Source organism: Ovis canadensis, chromosome 13 (genome assembly GCF_042477335.2).
Source record: "Ovis canadensis isolate MfBH-ARS-UI-01 breed Bighorn chromosome 13, ARS-UI_OviCan_v2, whole genome shotgun sequence".
In the NCBI taxonomy this organism is placed as follows: domain Eukaryota; kingdom Metazoa; phylum Chordata; class Mammalia; order Artiodactyla; family Bovidae; genus Ovis; species Ovis canadensis.
The window spans coordinates 58,783,563-58,808,495 of NC_091257.1; the positions used below are offsets into that span (position 1 = coordinate 58,783,563).

Sequence of the window (24,933 nt, forward strand, 5' to 3'; positions counted from 1 at the left end):
GTTTTGGATAGACTAGCTATCAAAGGGCTATTTCCCTCCTAAGGAGAGTGGAATTTGACTTCAAAGGACCTTCCATGTCTGTGAACTGACTTGCCTACCTCTACAAATAGTGGCAGTTTTCCTCATCTAGAAGAGAAGGGATAGGCTGGAGAAGGGATAGGCTACCCACTCCAGTATTCTTGGGCTCCCCTTGTGGCTCAGCTGGTAAAGAATCCACCTGCAGTGTGGGAGACCTGGGTTTGATCCCTGGCTTGGGAAGATCGCCTGGTGAAAGGAAAGGCTACCCACTCCAGAATTCTGGCCTGGAGAATTCCATGGACTATATAGTCCATGGGGTCACAAAGAGTTGGACATGATTGAGCAACTTTCATTTTCCCCATCTGGTCATTTTCTGCCTGCATAGAAGTTGGCGGTGCCAGATTCTTTCATAACTCACACAGCAAAGTAACTACTTCAATCCATGCTGACCTATAGTACCACAAAGATAAAGAACAGATATTCACTGAACTATAGCAAGGTTCAGAGATAAAATCTAAGGTGGTACAGCCTCTGAATGTCACCCATGCCTGAGGCAGACTGAAAGAAGAGCCTCGTAGTTGTAGAACTCAGCCAACTGGGGCAAAATTCCTAGTTTGATAATAATTTCTATGTTTTATTCTTTGGAATCAAAGTCACCAAAAATGGTCTTTGCCAACAAGGACCCATGGAAATTGCAGTGCCAAACACTATGGATTTGAAAAACCATGGGATTCATTCAGAAATTCAGCTAAGATTCTCCCAGCAAAATACTAAAAGGTCATAGTAATAGTGGCCTGTTTGGAATTGATGTTATGAAACTTGACATTCAGACTGAATAATCCTGAAGCTTAACCTAAGATCTGAAACCACAAGAGTTACCATCAAACCCCATGACAAGCAGTCACAGGGTTGTTTCTTAAATTAAAAATAATGGATGCAAATGAGGAAATCTAATACTTCTCCTTTTATAATAAAGTGTTTTTACTTATTTATTTGGCTGCACCCTATGGCAGCATGTGAGACCTTAGTTTCCAGACCAGGGATCAAACCTGCACCTCCTACATTGGAGTCTTAACCAGTGGACTCCAAGGGAAGTCTCTATAATAAAGTGTTTTTTTCAGAAACCTATTTTGATATAAATCTTTAACTTCCTGATTATGTCTGTCATTATCTACTCGAAGTTTTGCCTTTTGTTTCTAGTAGAGGAGGTTCTTTTGACATTTTATGTAACGCAGGAAAAGTTACTGAAACTTGATGAACTTCCTCAACTTTTGTTTGTCTGAGAAAACTCCCTATTTTGCCTTTGTAGCCAAATGATAATTTTGCAGGATAGGGTATTCTTGGCGGACAGGTTTTATCTTTCAGTATCTTGAAAATGATACTTTCATCCTTCTCCCCTCCTTCATGCCTATTAAGTTTCTGTTGAGAAATCTGCTGATAGTCTAATGGAGATTCCTTGGAAGGTGTCATCTGTTGTTCCCTGGCAGCCTTTAAAATTCTTTCTTTGACATTGACTTTTGAAAGTGTTTTCAAAATGTGTTTTGGAGAAAGTCTTTTTGCAAATATAATGTGGGTCAAGTCACTGATTCTTCCATTTATTTTCCCAGAGTCTTGGTGAATCCAGTAGCCTTATACCCCCACCTACCACACACAGTACATTGTTGAAAATGCAAAGGAAAGAGAGAAAAAACAATCTGTGAAGGCTTTTCAGAGGACTTGCTCCCCTTAGTAGTCAGGGGTGAAAAGTTAACCAACATTTTTCTCATTCTTTATTTGCTTTATTCATAGCATGATATCTGTAGGTTTTCTTCCCTTTTCTGTCTTAAGTTTTGTCTGCACTGTGTCTTATTTGCTGCTAGGGCTTTTCTCTAGTTGCACCAAGTGGGGGCTACTCTCTAGTTGTGGTGCCTGGACTTCTCATTATGGCGACTTCTCTTGCTGCAGAGCATGGGCTTTAGGACACACCGTCTTTAGTAGTTGTGGCTCCCTGGCACTAAAGCACAAATTCAGTAGTTGTGGTCCTCAGGCTTTGTTCCTTTAATGACATGTGGAATCTTCCCAGATCAGGGATTGAATTCATGTCTCCTGCATTGGCAGGCAGATTCTTTACCACTGAGCCACCAGGGAAGCCCAGTATCCATAGTTTTAACTCTGCAAAGGATAGCCTGATTGTATCCATATTAGAATAGTCAGTACTCTCCAATGAAATATAGTGTCTGGATAAGTTCTCCTTTTCCAGATCAGACTCAGACCTGTTCCTAAAAGACAGGTTCATGGCAGTTCTCACAGTCTGAGAAGGGCTGGTGTTTGCCATGTGAAACATCATAGATGTTTTTATTTACTCTCTCTAATATTTAAAACTGTGCTTGACTATTTCCTCTTTGATTGTAATACCTAGTTTGCTGTATGACTTTAATTGTACTTAGAATAGAGTCTTAAAAACAGTCTACTGCCAATCAGCACTGACGTGTAAGTTTACACACAAAAGTCAAGGGCAACTGGGCCCATAAATGCCCTCCCAGGGCCCACTGGACAACTGTCTTAGCTTTTACTTCCCCAAAAGTTAAAAGATTTGGTTCTACATTACCAAACTTTTTCATGTTCAAGTTTGAATATATTCTAGATATTCACTTAGAGGTAAATACCAAAATCTTTACATGGAGAAAGCAATATTCTCTCATGTCATGGATTCTCCCTTTCTCAGTGTGAAACTATCTCCAATAATTCACCTGTGGACTATAGTGTGCGTAACTTTCAATCTTTAAAAAAAAAATTTTATTGGGGTATCTTCTCTTCAGTCACTCAGTCATGTCTGACTCTTTTTGACCCCACAAACTCTAGCTCACAAGGCACCTCTATTCATGGAATTGGGGTATAGTTGATTTAAAATGTGCTAGTTTCAGGTGATCTAGTGGTCTCTTCAAGAAAATTAGAGATACCAAGGGAACATTTCATGCAAAGATGAGCTCAATAAAGGACAGAAATGGTATAGACCTCACAGAAACAGGAGATATTAAGAAGAAGTGGCAAGAATACACAGAAGAACTATACAAAAAAGATCTTCATGACCCAGATAACCATGATGGTGTGATCACTCACCTAGAGCCAGACATCCTGTCATGTGAAGTCAAGTGGGCCTTAGGAAGTATCATTAAGAACAAAGCTAGCGGAGGTGATGGAATTCCAGTGGAGCTATTTCAAATCCTAAAAGATGATGCTGTGAAAGTGCTGCACTCAATATGCCAGCAAATTTGGAAAACTCAAACAGCAAAGTGGCCACAGGACTGGAAAAGGTCTGTTTTCGTTCCAACCCCAAAGAAAGGCAATGCCAAAGAATGTTCACACTACCGTACAATTGCACTCATCTCACATGCTAGCAAAGTAATGCTCAAAATTCTCCAGGCCAGGCTTTAGCAGTACATGAATCATAAAATTCCAGATATTCAAGCTGGATTTAGAAAAGGCAGAGGAACCAGAGATCAAATTGCCAACATCCGTTGGATCATTGAAAAAGCAAGAGAGTTCCAGAAAAACATCTACTTCTGCTTTATTGACTATGCCAAAACCTTTGACTGTGTGGATCACAACGAACTGTGGAAAATTCTGAAGGAGAAGGGAATACCAGACCACCTGACCTGCCTCCTGAGAAATCTGTAGGCAGATCAAGAAGCAAAGTTATAACTGGACATGGAACAGACTGGCTCCAAATCGGGAAAGGAGTATGTCAAGTCTGTATATTGTCACCCTGCTTATTTAACTTATATGCAGAGTACATCATGAGAAATGCTGGAATGGATGAAGCACATGCTGGAATCAAGATTTCTGGGGCACATATAAACAATCTCAGATAAGCAGATGATATCACCCTTATGGCAGAAAGAGAAAAAAAACTAAAGAGGCCCTTGATGAAAGTGAAAGAGGAGAGTGAAAGAGTTGGCTTAAAGCTCAACATTCAGAAAACGAAGATCATGGCATCTAGTCCCACCACTTCATGGCAAATAGATGGGGAAACAGTGGAAACAGTGACAGACTTTATTTTGGGGGGGCTCCAAAGTCACTGCAGATGGTGATGCAGCCATGAAATTAAAAGACACTTGCTCCCTAGAAGAAAAGTTATGACCAAGGGCTTCCCTGGTGGTGCAGAGGTTAAAGCGTCTGCCTGCAATGTGGGAGACCTGGGTTCGATCCCTGGGTCGGGAAGATCCTCTGGAGAAGGAAATGGCAACCCACTCCAGTATTCTTGCCTGGAGAATCCCATGGACGGAGGAGCTTGGTGGGCTACAGTCCAGGGGTCGCAAAGAGTCGGACAAGACTGAGAGAGTTCACTTCACTTTAGACAGCATATTAAAAGGCAAAGACATTATTTTGTCAACAAAGGTCTGTCTAGTCAAGGTTATTGTTTTTCCAGTAGTCATGTATGGATGTGAGAGTTGGACCATAAAGAAAGCTGAGCACCGAAGAATTGATGCCTTTGAACTGTGGTGTTGGAGAAGACTCTTGAGAGTCCCTTGGACTGCAACAAGATCCAACCAGTCCATCCTAAAGGAAATCCGTCCTGAATATTCATTGTAAGGAATGATGCTAAAGCTGAAACTCCAATCCTTTGACCACCTGATGCGAAGAACTGACTCATTTGAAAAGACCCTGATGCTGGGAAAGATTGAAGGCGGGAGAAGAAGGGGAAAACAGAGGATGAGATCTTTGGACGGCATTACTGACTCAATGGACATGAGTTTGAGTAAATCTGGGAGTTGGTGATGCACAGGGAAGCCTGCGTACGGTAGTCCATGGGTTCACAAAGAGTCGGACATGACTGAGTGACTGAACTGAACTGAACTTGAACAACACAGGTTTGAAACATGTGGGGCCAAGTGGCATTTTTTTCCAGTAAATATGCACCACACTGGTAAACCCAGCTTGGTTGGAGATGCAGAGACAGAACTGAAAAGGAGACTCTAAAGTTAAATGTGGATTTTCAACTGTGCTTGGGGTAGCACCCCAATGCCTGCATTGTTGGAGGGTCAACTGTATATATATGGAGTATTTATCTCCTATCTGATCAATGACAAAAGTCTCTAGTATATTCCAGTAAACTTCTTTTTTTGCTGTAATTTCTTGTGTTTGTGGATATATTTGCATCCTCCAAGACATTTTTACCTTAGTCAAGTTTGAACTAACATCCTTGTATTATCTAATTTTAATGAGATGACATTAGAAACACAAGCTGGAATCAAGATTGCCGGGAGAAATATCAATAACCTCAGATATGCAGATGACACCACCCTTACGGCAGAAAGTGAGGAGGAACTAAAAAGCCTCTTGATGAAAGTGAAAGAGGAGAGTGAAAAAGTTGGCTTAAAGCTCAAAATTCAGAAAACGAAGATCATGGCATCTGGTCCCATCACTTCATGGGAAATAGATGGGGAAACAGTAGAAACAGTGTCAGACTTCATTTTTTTGGGCTCCAAAATCACCGCAGATGGTCACTACAGCCATGAAGTTAAAAGACGCTTACTCCTTGGAAGAAAAGTTATGACCAGCCTAAAGAGTATATTCAAAAGCAGAGACATTACTTTGCCGACTAAGGTCCATCTAGTCAAGGCTATGGTTTTTCCTGTGGTCATGTATGGATGTGAGAGTTGGACTGTGAAGAATGCTGAGCGCCGAAGAATTGATGCGTTTGAACTGTGGTGTTGGAGAAGACTCTTGAGAGTCCCTTGGACTGCAAGGAGATCCAACCAGTTCATTCTGAAGGAGATCAGCCCTGGGATTTCTTTGGAAGGAATGATGCTAAAGCTGAAACTCCAGCACTTTGGACACCTCATGCGAAGAGTTGACTCATTGGAAAAGACTCTGATGCTGGGAGAGATTGGGGGCAGGAGGAGAAGGGGACAACCCAGGATGAGATGGCTGGATGGCATCACAGACTCGATGGACGTGAGTCTGAGTGAACTCCCGGAGATGGTGATGGACAGGGAGGCCTGGTGTGCTGCGATTCATGGGGTCGCAAAGAGTCGGACACAACTGAGCAACTGAACTGAACTGAACCAGATCTTAAAGTTAAACAATACTTTGAAAGATCAGCCAACAGGGGTTTTAGCATGCAAATTGTTTCTTATTCCTGCAGGAAATGGAGTGGGCTGACCTCAGTGGTGCTGACCAGACAATTTCAACCTGGCTAATCAAAATTACAATTTTGATGAAGCCATTTATCCAAAGAAGACTAACAAATGGCCAATAGGTATAAAAACATGGTCTACATCACTATTCATCAGGAAAATCCAAATCAAACTATAAGATACTGTCATACTTGTCAGAATGGCTATTATTTTAAAAGGCTGATAGACACAATAAGTGTTGGAGAGAATGTAGAGAAATCAGAAGACTTGTACACTGTTAGTAGGAATGCAAATAATGCAGCTACTATGAAAAATAGTATGAATGCTCCTCAAAAAATTGAATATAGATCTGCCATATTCAGCAATCCTTGTTCAGTTACTAAGTTGTGTCCAACTCTTTGCAACAACATGGACTGCAGCATGCCAGGCTTCCCTGTCCTTCGCTATCTCTTGGGGTTTGCTCAAACTCATGTCCATTGAGATCCAACCATCTCATCCTCAGTCACCCACTTCTCCTCTTACCCTCAGTCTTTCCCAGCCTCAGGGTCTTTTCCAATGAGTCAGTTCTTCACATCAGGTGGCTTCAGCTTCAGCTTCAGCATTAGTCCTTCCAATGAATATTCAGGATTGATTTCCTTTAGGATGGACTGCAATCTTACTTCTGTGTTAAAAAAATATATATATATACTATTTTCTTCCCTTTGCAGATTTCTCTTAATAAAGAAGAAAATCACAATTTGTCTAGCCAGAAAAGTGAGAGAAGATGAATCAAGTGAAACTTTTTTCTTTAAAGATGAATGATGGATACTTCATGCCTTTGTTGGGATTGGGCACCTCTGCTCCTAAGGTAATCAGGATGGTGTTAGAGATGGAGGAGTAGCAGACTCGGGTCCTGATCAGAACCAGCCATTGTGTGAATTTGGGAAATCCAGATGGAGCACCCTTTCTTAATTTATATTATGCTTCTCTCCAGGGTAGCTTATTTTGTGCATTAAGTCAGTGCTTTTTGAATTTTCAGGGTGGGTCCACCTTTTTCCTTTATTCTCATCTGCTGTCCAGTTGTAGCCATTTCACAGCAGATTAGAATCAATGGCTTCCCTAACTGGTGTCCCATCATTCCCATCAATGGTGTCCCAGACAATAAAGAGCCTGCCTGCAGTGCAGGAGACATCAGTTCGATCCCAGGATGGGGGAGATCCCCTGGAGAAGGAAATGGCAACCCACTCCAGTATTCTTGACTAGAGAATTCCATGGACAGAAGAGCTTGGCAGGCTATAGTTCATGGAGTTGCAAAGAGATATGACTGAGTGCCTAACACTTTCACAATCAATGAAATCCAGCTGTCGTGATTGGTGGTTTGGTCACTTAGTCGTGTCCGACTCTTGCAAACCCATGGACTTGTAACCTGCCAGGCTCCTCTGTCCATGGATTTCCCAGGCAGGAATACTGGAGTGGGTTGCCATTTCCTTCCTCATGGGATCTTTCCAATCCAGGAATAGAACCCAGGTCTCTTGCATTGCAGGTGGATTCCTTATGGACTGAACTACAAGGGAAGCCCATTTATCATGTATCAGAGACCTTGATGCAAATTTGCTTGTGATGCAGTTTCTCTGAAATTTCTAGCATCCAAGTTGTCCCCTCCTATGTACCCCCAATCGTAGAGCATCCAGAGAAATCTTGGGGATAAAAGGACCTAGAGAAAGAGATTAATCTTTCATCTCAGTGGGAGTTTTTGTGGTCTGAGGTGGAGATAGTCCCTTAGAGGTCAGGCTATGAATACTGAGCTGTGGGAAGAAGAATGTGGCACATGGAAATTCTTTCTCTGTTTGGAAGACTGAACTTCATGTTTGATGCCCCAGCAGGAGAGTCATTCAGTGTATGATGTTGAAGTCTGATACAAGGACACTGGCAGGAACTATTGCTTAATTTTGACTTGGCTTTTTCCTCTGTGAACAGTCAGTTCATCTCCATGGGACTAGTTAACTCATTAGGAGTTTCAAATTAAAAAAAAAACATATATATGTATATGTGTATATATATATGTGTATATATATATATATATATATATATATATATATATATATATATATGTATACCCAAGAGACATTTTTCTACTGAGTAAAGTAACAGGGGTAATGGAGAGGTAAAAATTTTAGATAATTTCAGAAGACCAGCCTGGTGGACCAGCAAACCAGTAGACAGCTAAGAAGAATATCAGTTTTGAAGAAGAAAATGTTAGCTAAGGAAGAACTTAGTAGCCAAAAAAGAAATAAATAATAAGAAATCTTTAAGTGAAAAAAAGTGATTTTTTTTACAGTTTTATTTCTTCCTCAAATGTCATTTGAAGTGTTTCTCCAAGTTTACTTAGGTAATTCACTAATTTATTCCATCTGAAGTTATGTCCTCATTGCACTGATAATTTTTTGCACTGGATATCTGGGTTGAAACCAGTTTAATGATCTCTTACAAAGAGAATTAATTTAGAAAGGTAACTCTATATATTATATAAATCTACACATCATGTAGATAGTGGAAGTCCAGAAATAGAGGGTTAATGATACGATGTGCTGGGACCAGTTCATGAACTCAAAGTTTCCATCATAAGTATCTTTTCCCAACATTGGCTGAATGAAATGAGCCATGGTGGGAGTATTTCCACCATAGAAATTGGCTAATGCTATAAATCAGGACTCCTCTTCTTCAGACTCAGTTGCTAAATATTTACCATGAAATTAAAGTCAATATTACGTTTTGTCACCACTAGCTCTTAACTCTTAGAGTGATGGCTTCTGCTTGTGGAATTGGTCCTCTGTTCCTGATTTAAGTAGATCTTTATCTTGTTATGCTTTTCTAGGTTGTTAAGAGTGAGGCAGAAAAAGCTGTCATGAGAGCGATTGATGTTGGCTACCGCCATATTGACTCAGCATATATTTACCAAAATGAAGAAGAAATTGGGAGGGCCATCCAGATGAAGCTTGCAGATGGTACCGTGAAGAGGGGTGATTTATTCCTCACTACAAAGGTGCTGTGTGCAGCTACATGTGTATCTGTGGGGAGCTCACTCTTTGAGGAATCATTTCTTGGCAAATTCTTCTTCTCACTGGTTTAATTCCTGTTCACTCTCAGACCTTGAACTATGAGAAGGCTGGTTTGGAACAGATGGATAGCAATGTGAATTCTGTGGTCAGATTTCCTGTATTTGAATCCAAGTTCTGTCACTTACTTACTTTGGACAAACTACTTAAATTCTGTCCCGTAGTTTCCCAAGCTGTAGAATAAATAAAATAATATTTACCTTACAGGATTTTTTGAGTATTATTAATACATCAAAAACAGATGTAAAGCTTTACAAATATTTAATGCATTTTAAATGCTCATAATACTAGCTGCTATTATTGTCATAAGGTTTAAAACTCAAAGTGGATTTATCTTTTCCAACTCTGTCATACTCACATTTTGATGTAATGACTTCATCTTTTTTAGCTGTAGTGTGAGAGAGAGCAATTTGTCAGAAAAGATAGGGTTATGGAAACTAAAATCAAATTTTAGCTTTTTAATATCCCATATATTTGACTTTGTGAAATTTCTTTTTTTTTCTCTTTGGTTTTTTTTTTTTTTTTTTTTGACTTTGTGAAATTTCTTAACCAGAAAAAAAAGTCTTTAGACCTCTTTAAACCTTAGTCTTTTTATCTCAGCCTATATAGCATTGTCAATAGACATTTGTTTCTCTTTCCTATAAGATAGGAAAAATAATACCATGGAACTCATATGAGGGTAACATTCATGTTTATAAAAGCATTTCTAATGTATTTTTTTAATCTCTCAACCATTTTTACTCATATAATTTATATCCACTGATGCCATATCTAAAACAAAAGAACTTAATATATGAATCGGATTGGAAAGGGAACCTGAGAGGAATTTTTCCCATCATGTTCCTTGAACTGACTTCTAGAAAAAAAAAGCATTTGAATTGGAGGTAATGCAGCCCAAGAGGAGGGAGACGGTGTTCATGGTAGTGAACCCATCCTGGTCTATGAATGGATATTCATTCCTTCCAGCTCCAGAGGTATCCCTACATCACTAACCCTCTTAACTCTCAATCTTCCATCCTCTTTTCATGGGATCCTTTTGTTTCTGTATCCTTAGTAATTTTGATAGATTTTCCTTATATTATTACATTTAAAATGAAGTGACTAAAACACCCTCTACCCCAAAATTCCTAAGAGACCTAACTTTCTTTGGCAAATCTAACCATTGAATACAGCCGAGATCACAATCACTTGATGTCCTTGTTTAAAATGCAGTTTCCTTGAGCTACCCTGGTGGTCCAGTTGCTAAGACTCTGTACTACCAATGCAGGGGGTTCTGGGTTTGATCCCTGGTGGGGGACCTAGATCCCACATGCCACAACTAAGAGTTCACTTGCCACAGATAAAGATTTGGTGTGCTTTACAATATTATGTTGGTTTCTGCCATATTATCATGCTGTACACCTTAAGCATACAGTGAAAGTGAAGTTGCTCAGTCATGTCACTTTGTGACCCCATGGACTGTAGCCTTCCAGGCTTCTCCATCCATGGGATTTTCCAGGTAAGAGTATTGGAGTGGGTTGCCATTTCCTTCTCCAGGGGATCTTCCTGACACAGGGATTGATACCCGGTCTCCTGCACTGCAGGCAGACGCTTTACCCTCTGAGCCACCAGGGAAGCCCCAAGCGTACAGTGCTATATGTCAATTATCTCAAGAATAAATTAACTTAAAAAAAATTTTTTAATGCAATTTCCCATCCCAGTCTCCAGACATCTTTATGTTTCCAGTTTTGAGAACACCTGTGTAAGACCATATTTTAACTTCCTACACCAGTGTCTTACTTCAGTGAGAAAATAAACTATGATGATAAAGAATCCCGAGCTTCACAAGTGGGTTTCTGGTTGTTTCTGTTTACTCACCATTATATTCATCTCTCCTGAATATTCTTAAATGATCCCATCCAACTTCTCTTTCTGCCACTGCAGCTGTGGACCACTTTTTTCCATCCAGAATTGGTCCAAACCTGCCTGGAAAGCTCGCTGAGAAAACTTCAACTGAGCTATGTGGATCTTTATCTTATTCATTCCCCAACAGCTCTGAAGGTTAGTGAGAGTTATTTTACTTTGGTTATTAATGTCATTAGGAGTGAAACAAAAAGAGGACATAGTTTGTGAAAGTGGGCCATGTCATACGTAATACTTTGACATTCTCTTTGTTTTTTCTTTTTTCTGCACCTATCCCCATTCCAGCTCACTATTCCAGTCCCAGACTGACTGAAGGGTTAGTTGTTCAGTTGCTGAGTCATTTCCAACTCTTTGCAACCCCATGGAAAGCAGCATGCCAGGCTTCCGTGTCCTACACTGTCTCCTGAAGTTTGCTCAAGCTCATGTTCACTGAGTCAGTGATGTCATCCAACCATCTCGTCCTCCGTTGTCCCCTTCTCCTCTTGCCCTCAATCTTTCCCAGCATCAGGGTCTTTTCCAATGAGTCGGCTTTTTGCATCTGGTGCCCAAAGTATTAGATGGATTTACTGGTTTCAGTGTCTTTGCCTCGATCTTGTGGACAAATGTCTAAATTTTCCAGGCCCTGTACTCTTGAATTTCCACCTCGTGCCCACTGGTGTCTGGGGGAACATCCTGATGTGGAAACTAGGGAAGGCACAGAATGTGCAATGAGGATGAGACTCTGCTCTGAGATGCCCACAAGTCCCTTTCTCATACAACCACCTCCAGGTGGAGAGCAGGGACGGAAGAGTCTTACCTCACAAGGATCGGGACCAAGGAGCCCATTTGGCCGTGGCACCACTCTGGGCTCTCACTATGATGGGGGTCTTAGGTATCTCAAGTTGTCCTTACACAAGCAATATTTATTAAATCTTCATGGGTTAAAAACATTTCTATAAGTATACTTTTTTAATGTATTACTTTACCCTCTTCCTTTCAAGAACAAGGCTAGATTGTTTCATTAGTCTCAAGGTCTAAAGGCTCCAAACAGCTTGGCTGAAGCCAGACACAGCCTGATATAACCTCCTCTTCTTTCCTGTGTTCCAGCCTGGGGAGGACCCAATCCCAGAGGACACCCATGGAAACATCACTTTTGACACAGTGGATCTCTGTATCACGTGGGAGGTGAGTGCAGCTCCAAAGAGGCCATATCTTTGCACACTGAGAGAGAGAGAAGACTCACAAGGAACTGGGGAGAGGTGGACAGGGTCCAATTCTGCCTCTTGTATAGATGTGGACAAGGCCATGAATGTCCCTGTACCTCAGTTTCACATTACATCTGTGTAGATTCAGTAAGTAGTTACTGAGTGCCTGTGATGTACTTAGCCCTGGGTACTTCCATGTACTCAGGCTATACCTGTGAACAAAACTAAGGTCTCTGGCCCCATAGTGTGGTAGGTTCTACTGGGCAGGGGAGGGATGCAGTGATATAGGAAAGTGAAGCTGATTCAGGGAACTGAGAATGCCAGGATGGTTTGGGGGCACAGATAGGCAATTAAAAACAAAATGACAGGGGCCCTAGGTTCAATCTGGTCAGGGAACTAGATCCCACATGCTGCAATTAAGAGTTCACAGGAAATATTAGTTTCTCAGTCATGTCTGACTCTTTGCAACTCTATGGACTATAGCCCTCCAGGCTCCTCTGTCCGTGGAATTCTCCAGGCAAGAACACTGGAATGGATAGTCATTCCCTTCTCCAGGGGATTTATCCAACCCAGGGATTGAACCTGTGTCTCCCACATTTCAGGCAGATTCGTTACCATCTTAGCCAGTAGGGAAGCCCCAAGAATACTAGGGTATGTTGCCATTCCTTTCTCCAGGGGAATCTTCCTGACCCTGGAATCAAACCTGGGTCTTCTGCATTGCAGGCATATTCTTTATGATCTGAGCCACCAGGGAAGCCAAGAGTTCGCATGCTATTGCCAAAGATCCCACATGCTACAACTAAGAACTGGCACAGCCAAATAAACAAACTGAATAATTTGTTTAGAAAAAGAAAAACAGAAGGGACATTGCAGTCCTCTTTGAGAAGGTGACATTTGACCAAAGACTTTCAGGAGATGAAATTTATTAAGCGAGCATCTGGAGGAAGACTGATGTAGGCATAAAGAAAATCAAGGCAAAGATTTTAAGGTAGGAGAAAGTCTGTGTGTGTGTGCTAAGTCGCTTCAGTCATATCCAACTCTGCGACCCTATGGACTATAGCCCATCAGGCTCCTCTGTCCATGGGATTCTCCAAGCAAGAATCCTGGAGTGGGTTGCCATGCCCTCCTCCAGGAGATCTTCCTAAACCAGGGATTGAACCCAGTTCTCTTGCATGTCTCCCATTGGCAAGTTTACTACTTTCTTTACTACTAACACCACCTAGGAAGGCCAGGAGAAAGCTCACCATGTTCAGAAAACATCAAGGAACAGGTGGGGCTGGAGCCCAATGAGTTTGATGTCAATCATAGGAAAGGAGGTCAAAGAGAAAATAGGAAGCCAGTGGTCTGGGAGGCAAGCATGGTAGCTTCCTGTTTCCCAGGCTACGCCTAGCTCAAGCTCCTTTCTCCTAGCCCTTGCTCTGCTAGTGCTCTACCAGATTTTTCTAGGTAATCAGCTAGAGATCGTACTGGTTCTCTTAACCCTGCCTGGGCTGCTTTCATCCTTTTCTTTTTCTATCTTCTTAGCCAATTAAAAAACTATTTTTAAATTTTTAAAAATACTTCTCATTCTCCTATTTCTCATCCTCTTCCTATTGGCCAACTCCTGTCTCATTTATTGCAATCTGCATCTTGGATTCTCCCTCACCCAGAGCCACTCATGCTACCATTTAGTATGCTTCTCTAGCCAGTTACCCCTCACCACCCCTCCCACCCCAGGCCCTGGAGAAGTGTAAGGACGCAGGGCTGACCAAGTCCATCAGGGTGTCCAACTTTAACCACAAGCAGCTGGAAAAGATCCTGAACAAGCCGGGACTCAAGTACAAGCCCGTTTGCAACCAGGTAATCCCCTCATCAATCTGCCCCCACTCTCTTCTCCCTCCTCACCAGCTTACTCTTCCTTCATTTCAGCAAAGTCACCAAATGGCACTTCCTTCTTTTCCACTGACCTTGGGACATCAGCTGATCCAACAGAACAGAATGTATTTTAAGTTAATGAAGATATTGCTAAAGATTGCATCCATTTATTTTTATTTCTTTTATTTGTTTTTGTTCCCATGTCATTTTACAAGAAACATCCAGGAGTCAGGTTGAAGTATAATCTACTAAGTGTTACGGTAGTTGGCCCTAGAAATTCAGAGCTAGCAGATGATTGACTTTTTGCATAAAAGGTCAGAAATATTGGAACACTCATGCATCAGAGAGAATGAGTAATTCATCTTTTAACAGCTCTTTTGAGTTCTTTGTCATGAGATAACCACTGGGGTTCTCTTTTGAAGTTTTTATTTTATCTTGGAGAACAGTCAATGAACAATGCTGTGTTTGTTTCAGGTGTACAGCAAAGTGATTCAGTTACACATATACATGTACCTAGTCCATTTCAGATTATTTTACCAATTGTTGTTGTTGTTCAGTGGCTCAATCACATATGACTCTTTGTGACCCCATGGACTGCAGCACGCTCAACTTCCTTGTCCTTTGCTATTTCCTGGAGTTTCCTCAAACTCATGCTCATGTGATGCCATCCAACCATCTCATCCTCTGTCCCCCCCTTTTCCTCCTGCTCTCAATCTTTCCCAGCATCAGGGTCTTTTCCAATGAGTCAGTTCTTTGCATCAGGTGGCCAAAGTATTGGAGCTTCAGCTTCAGCATCAGTCCTTGCTGATGTTTTTTCCAATTAAGTTGCTACATAATGTTGAACAGAGTTCCCTGTGCCAGAGAGTAATTCCTTGTTGGTTATCCATTTTAAATATAGTAGTGGGTACATAGCATGAAATCACTCCCAAATGACATGAATGTACTTAATGCCTTTGAACTGTATACTTAAAAATGGGTAAAATGGTAAAAGTTTGTAATGTAGCTTTTACTCCCATAAAAAAATTGAAAGTTAAAAAAGTTTAGAAGTCTATTTGTTAAGATAAACTCACATTAATGAGCAACACATGCACTTCCTTATCTTGGAGAATAGGGAAGGAAACCATGAGTATAAAAATATTAATAACTGGCAGCACTTCTTCCTGGCAGAGGGCCTACATTTCTACATGATCTCATCTCCTTTTAGATATCTCACATCTAAAGGCAATCCATATATTAGATATTAGTAAGGCTTAGTGTTTTCTTCCTTGTAGATAAAAATAAAAACAGAAGTTCTAAAAAATGTTTATTTTTTGTCCTTTGGGAGATTTACCTTTGCTTTGGAGATCACTGATTTGAGAAAGGAAAGAAAATTGGCTGCTAAGCGTTCTTTCTTGGGGAGGGAATGAGGGATGAATAGATAAAGCACAGATAAAGCCTAAATAGATTTTTAGGCAGGAAAACTGTTGGGGTCTTGTGCACCAAGGTCACAGCTGTAGATGACAGTTATGTGCTGGCCCTTGTTGCTGGTATTTCTAAATAATTCCGACACCGTGACTATAGCTCTGTGTGTTCCTTGTATAATTGGGGATGGTGATCCTGCTGACCCCACACTCTAGTACTTCTGCTTGGCAATATACAGGTGGAATGTCACCCTTACCTCAACCAAAGCAAACTACTAGAGTTCTGCGAGTCCAAGGACATTCTCCTCATTGCCTATGCTCCCTTGGGGTCTGACTTAAGGAAGAAATGGTAACGATCTCTATAAAGGTATTCTGATCCTAGATGCTGCGTCTTCTGGAGCCGTCTCTCAACTGTCTGGGGGAAATTAAGGATAATTAGCAGGAATGATCCATCTTTGCAAATCCTTTCCCTAGCCTACATTTTGAGAACTCAATAAAGTGTTATTGAATAAAAAGTAATTATTGTGTGAGTGCTAAGTCACTTCAGTCGTGTCTGATTCTTCGCAACTCTATGGACTATAGCCCAGCAGGCTCATCTGTCAATGGGATTCTCCAGGAAAAAATACTGGAGTGGGTTGTTATTTCCTCCTCCAGGGGATCTTGCTGACCCAGGGATCGAATCTGCATCTCTTATGTCTCCTGCATTGGCTGGTGGATTCTTTACCACCAACGCCACCTGGGAAGCACAAATTATTACTAATTAAAATGTTCATCCAGTTCAAAAGTTTTGGCTTTAAAGATTGACAAGGTTTCCAAGTCATGATTCTGACACTTAGCAGTTGAGTGATATGAGACAAATAACAATTTCTGTAAGTTTTAATTTCTTAATATCTTGAAGAGGAATTTGGATGTGTACCTTTTACCACTTGAGTACAGAACAGACAGTTAGTCAAGTGCATCTTTTGAAACAGCAAATTCTTATAAAATTCTTGATTATTTGTTACAATGGTGATCATTGGGTCTTACTTGGAACAACAATTTTGCCTTCTTGACTTATTCCATATTTTGCTAAGTTTCTCAAAAATGTTTAAAAGATGAAAAAAAACCCAAACCTGATTTTTCCTTCTCATCGTGCTTTCTCTTATCTTTCTTCTTTGACTTTACCAAAAGAGGCAAAAGAGCTATTGAGACAGCCAGAGTGTCATGAGGAAGATTCCAGCAAATTAACCACCCCTAACCTGATTAAACTAACCCAGGTAGAATGGATGTGCAACCTCAGAAAGAGAGCGTCTCTGTCTCCTTCCCAGGGTGAAAAAGGAAAATCTGGTTCTCCTGCAGGATCCAGTACTCAATGCCATTGCTGAAAAGCACCGGCAAACTCCAGCCCAGGTAGCCCTGCGCTACCAGCTATAGCAGGGTGTGGTGGCTCTGGCCAAGAGCTTCAGTGAGAAGAGGATCAAGGAGAACTTCCAGGTACCTGTAGGACTGTGGGCAGCAAGAGGCTGACAGAGGCACATTGTCTGTCCTCTGGGACGGATTGTTTGGGAGGTTCCCAACGTGTATTTGGATAAAGCTTATCTCCCTATGTTCTCTATGGGTATATGTGCTGTGTTTAACTCTCCTGTCCTCCAAACCTACAAGGCAGGAAGCATAGTGTTTGGAAAGAACAGTCTACAGAGGGTTTGAGTCAAGTTTAAGTCTCAAACCTGATTTTCACTCCACAGTATGGCCCTGAATAAATCATCTTTTGATTTCTTCAGATGAAAAAAATTAAGGAGTTTGTCAAGATGAGATCTGGGCTCAGAAATCTCTAAGATTCCTTGGCTATCACCACAGTCACCCAAAGTCTCTGAGGGTGACCAGAATCACCAACCTCAACTCTTGAAATGGACAAATTTCTGTGACTTTTGCTGGGGATGAACCCCAGGTTCATGAAAACTATACAAGTTCCTATATAAATGTGTGTGTCTGTATCTGCATGCTGGGGGTGGGGGCGTGCAGGGGTGGCAGTACTTGCCTCTGGGAAATTGAACTGATCGTCTCATATTTCTGATAGGTTTTTGAATTCCAGCTGACCCCAGAGGATATGGAGTGTCTGGATGGCCTAAATAGAAACATACACTATTTTGACTATGGCGAGTAAGTAGCTGGTTCCACTGTAGATGCTGTGGGAGCAGGGTAGGGAGGGAATTCCATTTATTCTAGTCCACAAAGGACAGGGTCCTCTGTTGCCTCTTCTTTTAGGGAAGTGGATGGAAAACCTCTTTCCTTCAAGCTCTCATAACCTCGTTGCTCCATGCCCCTCAGTCCATACTCTTCCTGAATTCCAGACTCCATCAACACGTTGACATCCTTTGCACGTACTTTCAGGTCTCCTCGCTCTTTGCCTTACTCCTTGGTCTAAAACCTGGCTACATCCTGCTCTCCACCTGCGTCATCAGTTTCTTCCTCCCTGGGAGAATATATATATATAACTGAATCACTTTGCTGTACACCTGAAACTAACACAGCATTGTTAATCAACTATACTCTAGTAGAATATAAAAATTAAATTGAATAAAATAAAGATACTACTATTTTCTAGGGAAAAAACAAAGGTCTGATCAGGAACCCCTCTTCTTGGCATCTGGTGGCCTGCCTTCTCACTTGGAGCAAAGGCCAAAGTCCGCTCAGTGGCTACAGAGGCAGCAGGACCACCCCTCCGTGTCTCGGCCTCCACGTTGGTCCTGCTGCCCGGCCCCTCTGACTCAGTGTAGCCCAGTGGCCTCCATGCTGCCCCACGTGTCAGGCCCAACTCAGGGCCTCTGCCCAGGCTGTTCTCTCTATCCAGAATGCTCTTTCTCCAGATACCCAGGTGTTCCCTCTCTCACCAATGTCAGTCTTAACTCAGATGGCACCTCCAGGACACCTTCTCTGTCATTTCATCTAAAAAGGCGACCCAGCCCACACAACACTTCCTCCCTCTGGGTCCTGCTCTGTCTCTCTCTTGGCACATCTCCCTCATTAACATAGCACATGGTTTGCTAACCTATTTTGTATACTTTCTGCTTATCATAGAACAGTAGATTCCTAGGGAAGGAATTTTAAGAAACTATTTTCTCCCTGAGTAATTAGTGAATACTGGTTGAATGAATAATAAAGTAATAGGGTAGAGTAACAGACAGTGAAGAAGCAGGCAGTAATTTTTAGCAATTAATACCAGTCATTTTAATCAATAATAATTATCCAGTGATTTAGCACCACCTATCTCAAAAATGATGACTTTATATATACAAAGAGAGTTCAACTTCTTTGCCAAAATGGAAACCCTTGTTGAAGTGGCTTATAGTATAATCACCCTATCCATTTCTAGATCTAATACATAATTTTTCACCCAATGAAGTCATAGGTAAATTATTTCTTAGTGCTTTGAAGAGACTGAACAGCAGTATTATTCTTGTCACCTTCCTCACCATCACCTTGAAATATTTGTTAACTTCAGATATTAAGCCAGAATGACACTGTTTTAAAAGAGGAAGAACTCATTTCTGCCCTCTTGGGAGTTTATAATAGCAACACAAATTGTTTATCTCCTTACGCTGTAGAATAACAAACCTACAAAAATGTAATATATTGGTTTATTTTTGCGCATGTGCCCAAGTGCATGTAAGCATATTTTTTTCTACAATGTGTTGATTACACTGCAACGCAATTGAACATAGTGGTTATAAAACTGGATGGGCTTGTACTTGTCCAAAAGGAAAATTACATCAATTCTTTTGCTTCAGTTCAGTTCAGTTCATTTGCTCAGTCATGTCCGACTCTTTGCAATCCCATGGACTGCAGCAGGCCAGGCCTCCCTGTCCATCACCAACTCCCAGAGTTTATTCAAATTCATGTCCATTGAGTCAGTGATGCCATCCAACCATATCATCTGCCAGCCCCTTCTTCTCCCACCTTCAATCTTTCCCAGTATCAGGGTCTTTTCAAATGTCAGTTCTTCACATGAGGAGGCCAAAGTATTGGAGTTTCAGTTTCAACATCAGTCCTTCCAATGAACACTCATTTAGGATGGAATGGTTGCATCTCCTTGCAGTCCAAGGGACTCTCCAACACCATAGTTCAAAAGCATCAATATTTCGGTGCTCAGCTTTCTTTATAGTCCAACTATCACATCCATACATATCTACTGGAAAAACCATAGCTTTGACTAAACAGATCTTTGTTGGCAAAGTGGTATCTCTGCTTTGTAATATGCTGTCTAGGTTGGTCATGACTTTCCTTCCAATGAGTAAGCATCTTCTAATGTCATGGCTGCAGTCACCACATGCAGTCATTTTGGAGCCCCCCAAAATAAAGTCTGTCATTGTTTCCACTGTTTCCCCATCTATTTGCCACAAAGTGATGAGACCAGATGCCATGATCTTATTTTTCTGAATGTTGAGTTTAAGCCAACCCTTTCACTCTCTTCTTTCACTTTCATCAAGAGGCTTTCTAGTTCTTCTTTGCTTTCTGCCATAAGGCTGGTGTCATCTGCATATCTGAGGTTATTGATATTTCTCCTGGCAATCTTGATCCCAGCTTATACTTCATCCAGCCCAGTGTTTCTCATTATATACTTTGCATAGAAGTTAAATAAGCAGGGTGACAACATACAGCCTCGACGTACTCCTTTCCCAGTGTGGAACCAGTCTGTTGTTTCATGTCCAGTTCTAACTGTTGCTTCCTGACCTGCATACAGATTTCTCAAGAGGCAGGTCAGGTGGGCTGGTATTCCCATCTCTTTCAGAATTTTCCACAGTTTATTGTGATCCACACAGTCAAAGGCATTGGCATAGTCAATAAAGCAGAAATAGATGTTTTTCTGAAACTCTCTTGCTTTTTTGATGATCCAGTGAATTTTGGCAGTTTGATCTCTGATTCCTTTGCCTTTTCTAAATCCAGCTTGAACATCTGAAATTTTGTAATTCATGTACTGCTGAAGCCTAGCTTGGAGAATTTTGAACACTACCTTGCCAGTGTGTGAGATGAGTGCAATTGTGCAGTAGTTTGAGCATTCTTTGGCATTGCCTTTCTTTGGGATTGGAATGAAAACTGACCTTTTCCAGTTCTGTGGCCACTGCTGAGTTTTCCAAATTTGCTGGCATATTGAGTGCAGCACTTTCACAGCATCATCTTTAAGGATTTGAAACAGCTCAACTGGAATTCCATCACCTCTAATAGCTTTGTTCGTAGTGATGCTTTGTAAGGCCCACTTGACTTTGCATTCCAGGATGTCTGGCTCTAGAAGAGTGATCACACTATTGTGATTATCTGGGTCGTGAAGATCTCTTTTGTACAGTTCTTCTGTGTATTCTTGCCACCTCTTCTTAATATCTTCTGCTTCTGTTAGGTCCACACCATTTCTGTCCTTTATTGAGCTCATCTTTGCATAAAATGTTCCCTTGGTATCCAATTTTCTTGAGGAGATCTCTAGTCTTTCCCATTCTATTGTTTTCCTCTATTCTTTGCACTGATCATTGAGGAGGGCTTTCTTATCTCTCCTTGCTATTCTTTGAAACTCTGCATTCAAATGGATATATCTTTCCTTTTCTCCTTTGCTTTTTCCTTCTCTTCACAGCTATTTGTAAGGCCTCCTCAGACAGCCATGTTGCTTTTTCACATTTCTTTTTCTTGGGGATGGTCTCGATCCCTGTCTCCTATACAGTGTCACGAATCTCCATCCATAGTTCTTCAGGCACTCTGTCTATCAGACCCAACCCCTTGAACCTATTTTTCACTTCCACTGTATAATCGCAAGGGCTTTGATTTAAGTCACACGTGAATGGTCTAGTGGTTTTTCCCTACTTTCAATTTAAGTCTGAATTTGGCAATAAGGAGTTAGTTCATGATCTCTTGCTTAAGTCAGTTTAAATGAAACCTCTCTACCCAGCCCAGAAACAGACTAAAACTTTCCCTTTATCTCTTAGGTTTGCTCATCATCCAGATTATCCATTTCACGAGGAATATTAACAACTGTGTCTATGGTTGCTCCAGAGTTCTTGCATTGGGGTTGATGATCAAACCACATCTCAAGGTGCCTGCTTTATTAGACATCACTTAGCCTGGTCAGTTATGCTGCTAGAGTAGGAAATAAAAATCTCTGAACCCAGTCTTTTTCCCCAAAAGTAAATAAAGACACAATCCAAACAATCCAACATACCACTTGTTTAGCTTTCTCATCTTTTCCCCCTGTGTAACTGAGATTGAAATGCTGATGTCCCTGGAAGTGATTGTACAAGATGGAGCCCTCAGAAAAAGCTAACCATAGTATATTTTTCAAATATTTCATGTGTGGCTTTTCACCTGTCTATAGTTCTTATGTGTTTTTTCCTCTTCCGTTCAATGAATTTCCCACAGTATGCAATTTTATGAGACGTTTTAAAGGGATCTAAAGCTTAATGAGAAATAGATTTAAGGGGCTAGATCTGATAGACAGAGTGCCTGATGAACTATGGATGAAGGTTCATGACATTGTGCAGGAGACAGGGATCAAGACCATCCCCATGGAAAAGAAATGCAAAAAAAGCAAAATGGCTGTCTGAGGAGGTCTGACAAATAGCTGTGAAAAGAAGAGAAGTGAAAAGCAAAGGAGAAAAGGAAAGATATAAGCATATGAATGCAGAGTTCCAAAGAATAGCAAGGAGAGATAAGAAAGCCTTCCTTTGCTATCAGTGCAAAGAAATAGAGGAAAACAACAGAATGGAAAAGACTAGAGAACTCTTCAAGAAAATTACAGTTACCAAGGGAATATTTCATGCAAAGATGAGCTCAATAAAGGACAGAAATGGTCTGGACCTAACAGAAGCAGAAGATATTAAGAAGAGGTGGCAAGAATACACAGAAGAACTGTACAAAAAAAGAGTTCATGACCCAGATAATCACAATGGTGTGATCACTCACCTAAAGCCAGACATCCTGGAATGTGAAGTCAAGTGGGCCTTAGAAAGCATCAGTATGAACAAAGGTAGTGGAGGTGATGGAATTCCAGCTGAGCTATTTCAAATCCTGAAAGATGATGCTGTGAAAGTGCTGCACTCAATATGCCAGCAAACTTGGAAAACTCAGCAGTGGCCACAGGATTAGAAAAGGTCAGTTTTCATTCCAATCCCAAAGAAAGGCAATGCCAAAGAATGCTCAAACTACTGCACAATTGCACTCATCTCACACGCTAGTAATGTTCAAAATTCTGCAAGACAGGCTTCAGCAGTATGTGAACCGTGAATATCCAGATGTTCAAGCTGGTCTTCAAAAAGGCAGAGGAACCAGAGTTCAAATTGCCAACATCTGCTGGACCATCGAAAAAGCAAGAGAGTTTCAGAAAAACATCTATTTCTGCTTTATTGACTATGCCAACGCCTTTGACTGTGTGGATCACAATAAACTGTGGAAAATTCTGAAAGAGAAGGGAATACTAGACCACCTGACCTGCCTCTTGAGAGACTTATATGCAAGTCAGGAAGCAACAGTTAGAACTGGACATGGAACAACAGACTGGTTCCAAATAGGAAAAGGAGTACATCAAGGCTGTATATTGTCACCCTGCTTATTTAACTTATAGGCAGAGTACATCATGAGAAGAAGTACAAGCTGTAATCAAGATTGCTGGGAGAAATATCAATAACCTCAGATACGCAGGTGACACCACCCTTATGGCAGAAAGTGAAGAGGAACTCAAAAGCCTCTTGATGAAAGTGAAAGAGGAAAGTGAAAAAGTTGGCTTAAAGCTCAACATTCAGAAAACGAAGATCATGGCATCCAGTCCCATCACTCCATGGGAAATAGATGGGGAAACAGTGGAAACAGAGTCAGATTTTATTTTGGGGGGCTCCAAAATCACTGCAGATAGTGATTGCAGCCATGAAATTAAAAGACGCTTACTCCTTGGAAGGAAAGTTATGACCAACCTAGATAGTATACTGAAAAAGCAGAGATATTACTTTGCCAACAAAGGTCCATCTAGTCAAGGCTATGGTTTTTCCAGTGGTCATGTATGGATGTGAGAGTTGGATTGTGAAGAAATCTGAGTGCTGAAGAATTGATGCTTTTGAACTGTGGTGTTGGAGAAGACTCTTGAGAGTCCCTTGGACTGCAAGGAGATCCAACCAGTCCATCCTAAAGGAGATCAATCCTGGGTGTTCATTGAAAGGACTGATGCTGAAGCTGAAACTCCAATACTTTGGCCACCTCATGGGAAGAGTTGACTCATTGGAAAAGACCCTGATGCTGGGAGGGATTGGGGGCAGGAGGAGAAGGGGACGACAGAGGATGAGATGACTGGATAGCATCACCAACTCCATGGACATGAGTTTGAGTGAACTCCAGGAGTTGGTGATGGACAGGAAAGCCTGTGCTGGGATTCATGGGGTCGGAAAGATTCGGACATGACTGAGAGACTGAACTAAACTGAACTGAAAACTTAATGAACACACAATACCCTCATTGTCTAGATTTCAATTAAAAATTACTCATTATTCCCCAAACAAAGAAGTCATCAAATTGAATTTAAAAATACAAGCTACTGATGCCTACACCAAGACAACTGAGATGTTAGAATTATTTGACCAAGATTTTAGAGTATCCATCATGAAAACGGTTCAATAAGCCATTACAAACATACTCGTAACAAATGAAAGAGTAGAAAGTTTCAGTGAGGAAACAGGGTCTTAGCAAAGGAACAGAAGACATTAAGAAAAACCAAATGAAAATTTTAGAAGTAAAATATATAGTAATGAGAATTAAAACCTCTTAGAAGGACTCAATAGACCTGAAGGAAAAGAATAAATACAGTGTTCTGGAGATAAAACAATATGAATTACTCAGAGAGAATAAGAAAAACTAGGTTTTTTAAAAAAGGGACAGTGCCTTGGGGACCAGAGGAGCAATAACAAAAGATATAACATTCATGTGATTAGAGTAGGGAAACAGGGAGATGTTCTTCAAAAGGGTATCAACTTTCATTCGTAAGATGAGTAAGTTCTGAGGATGTAATATACACCGAGGTGACTGTAGTTAATAATATTGTATGTATAATTGAATTTGCTTATAGATCCTAAGGGTTCCCAACAAAACAAAAACAAACAAACAAGTAATGGGAGAGTTGATGGATGTGTTAATTAGCTTGACTGTATGTGGGGACCATTTCACAATGTATATGCATAGCAGGCCATCATTATATTTAAAATTTCAATTGTCAATTATACATCAATAAATATGAAAAAAAAAAGTGATGAATCCCATCAAATGTCCTCTCATGGAATCAAACAATAGAGCTGACAATGAGGAGAATACTTTGAGTTTATAACTATTCTAATTTTAAAAATTGATTTTTATATTTATTGTG

The 24,933-nt window shown here is 40.9% G+C and overlaps 1 protein-coding gene across 8 annotated transcripts in view; it reads left to right on the top strand.

Annotated features, from left to right (window-relative positions):
• The window catches only part of LOC138417531 (aldo-keto reductase family 1 member C4-like), a 46,532-nt gene that overhangs the window by 17,809 nt on the left and 3,790 nt on the right, over positions 1-24,933 (top strand). For 2 of the 8 annotated variants that reach the window (XM_069547925.1, XM_069547926.1), the window contains exons 2-9: positions 6,845-6,984; positions 8,992-9,159; positions 11,156-11,272; positions 12,221-12,298; positions 13,042-13,306; positions 16,880-17,045; positions 17,629-17,711; positions 21,521-21,750. In XM_069547925.1, the coding sequence (XP_069404026.1) occupies positions 6,901-6,984; positions 8,992-9,159; positions 11,156-11,272; positions 12,221-12,298; positions 13,042-13,056 (462 nt within the window). In that variant the 5' untranslated portion in view covers positions 6,845-6,900 and the 3' untranslated portion in view covers positions 13,057-13,306; positions 16,880-17,045; positions 17,629-17,711; positions 21,521-21,750. Of the gene's footprint in view, positions 1-6,844; positions 6,985-8,991; positions 9,160-11,155; positions 11,273-12,220; positions 12,299-13,041; positions 13,307-16,879; positions 17,046-17,628; positions 17,712-21,520; positions 21,751-24,933 lie in introns of those variants that run through there. The other 6 variants (XM_069547921.1, XM_069547922.1, XM_069547918.1 and 3 more) reach the window with 4 other exon arrangements.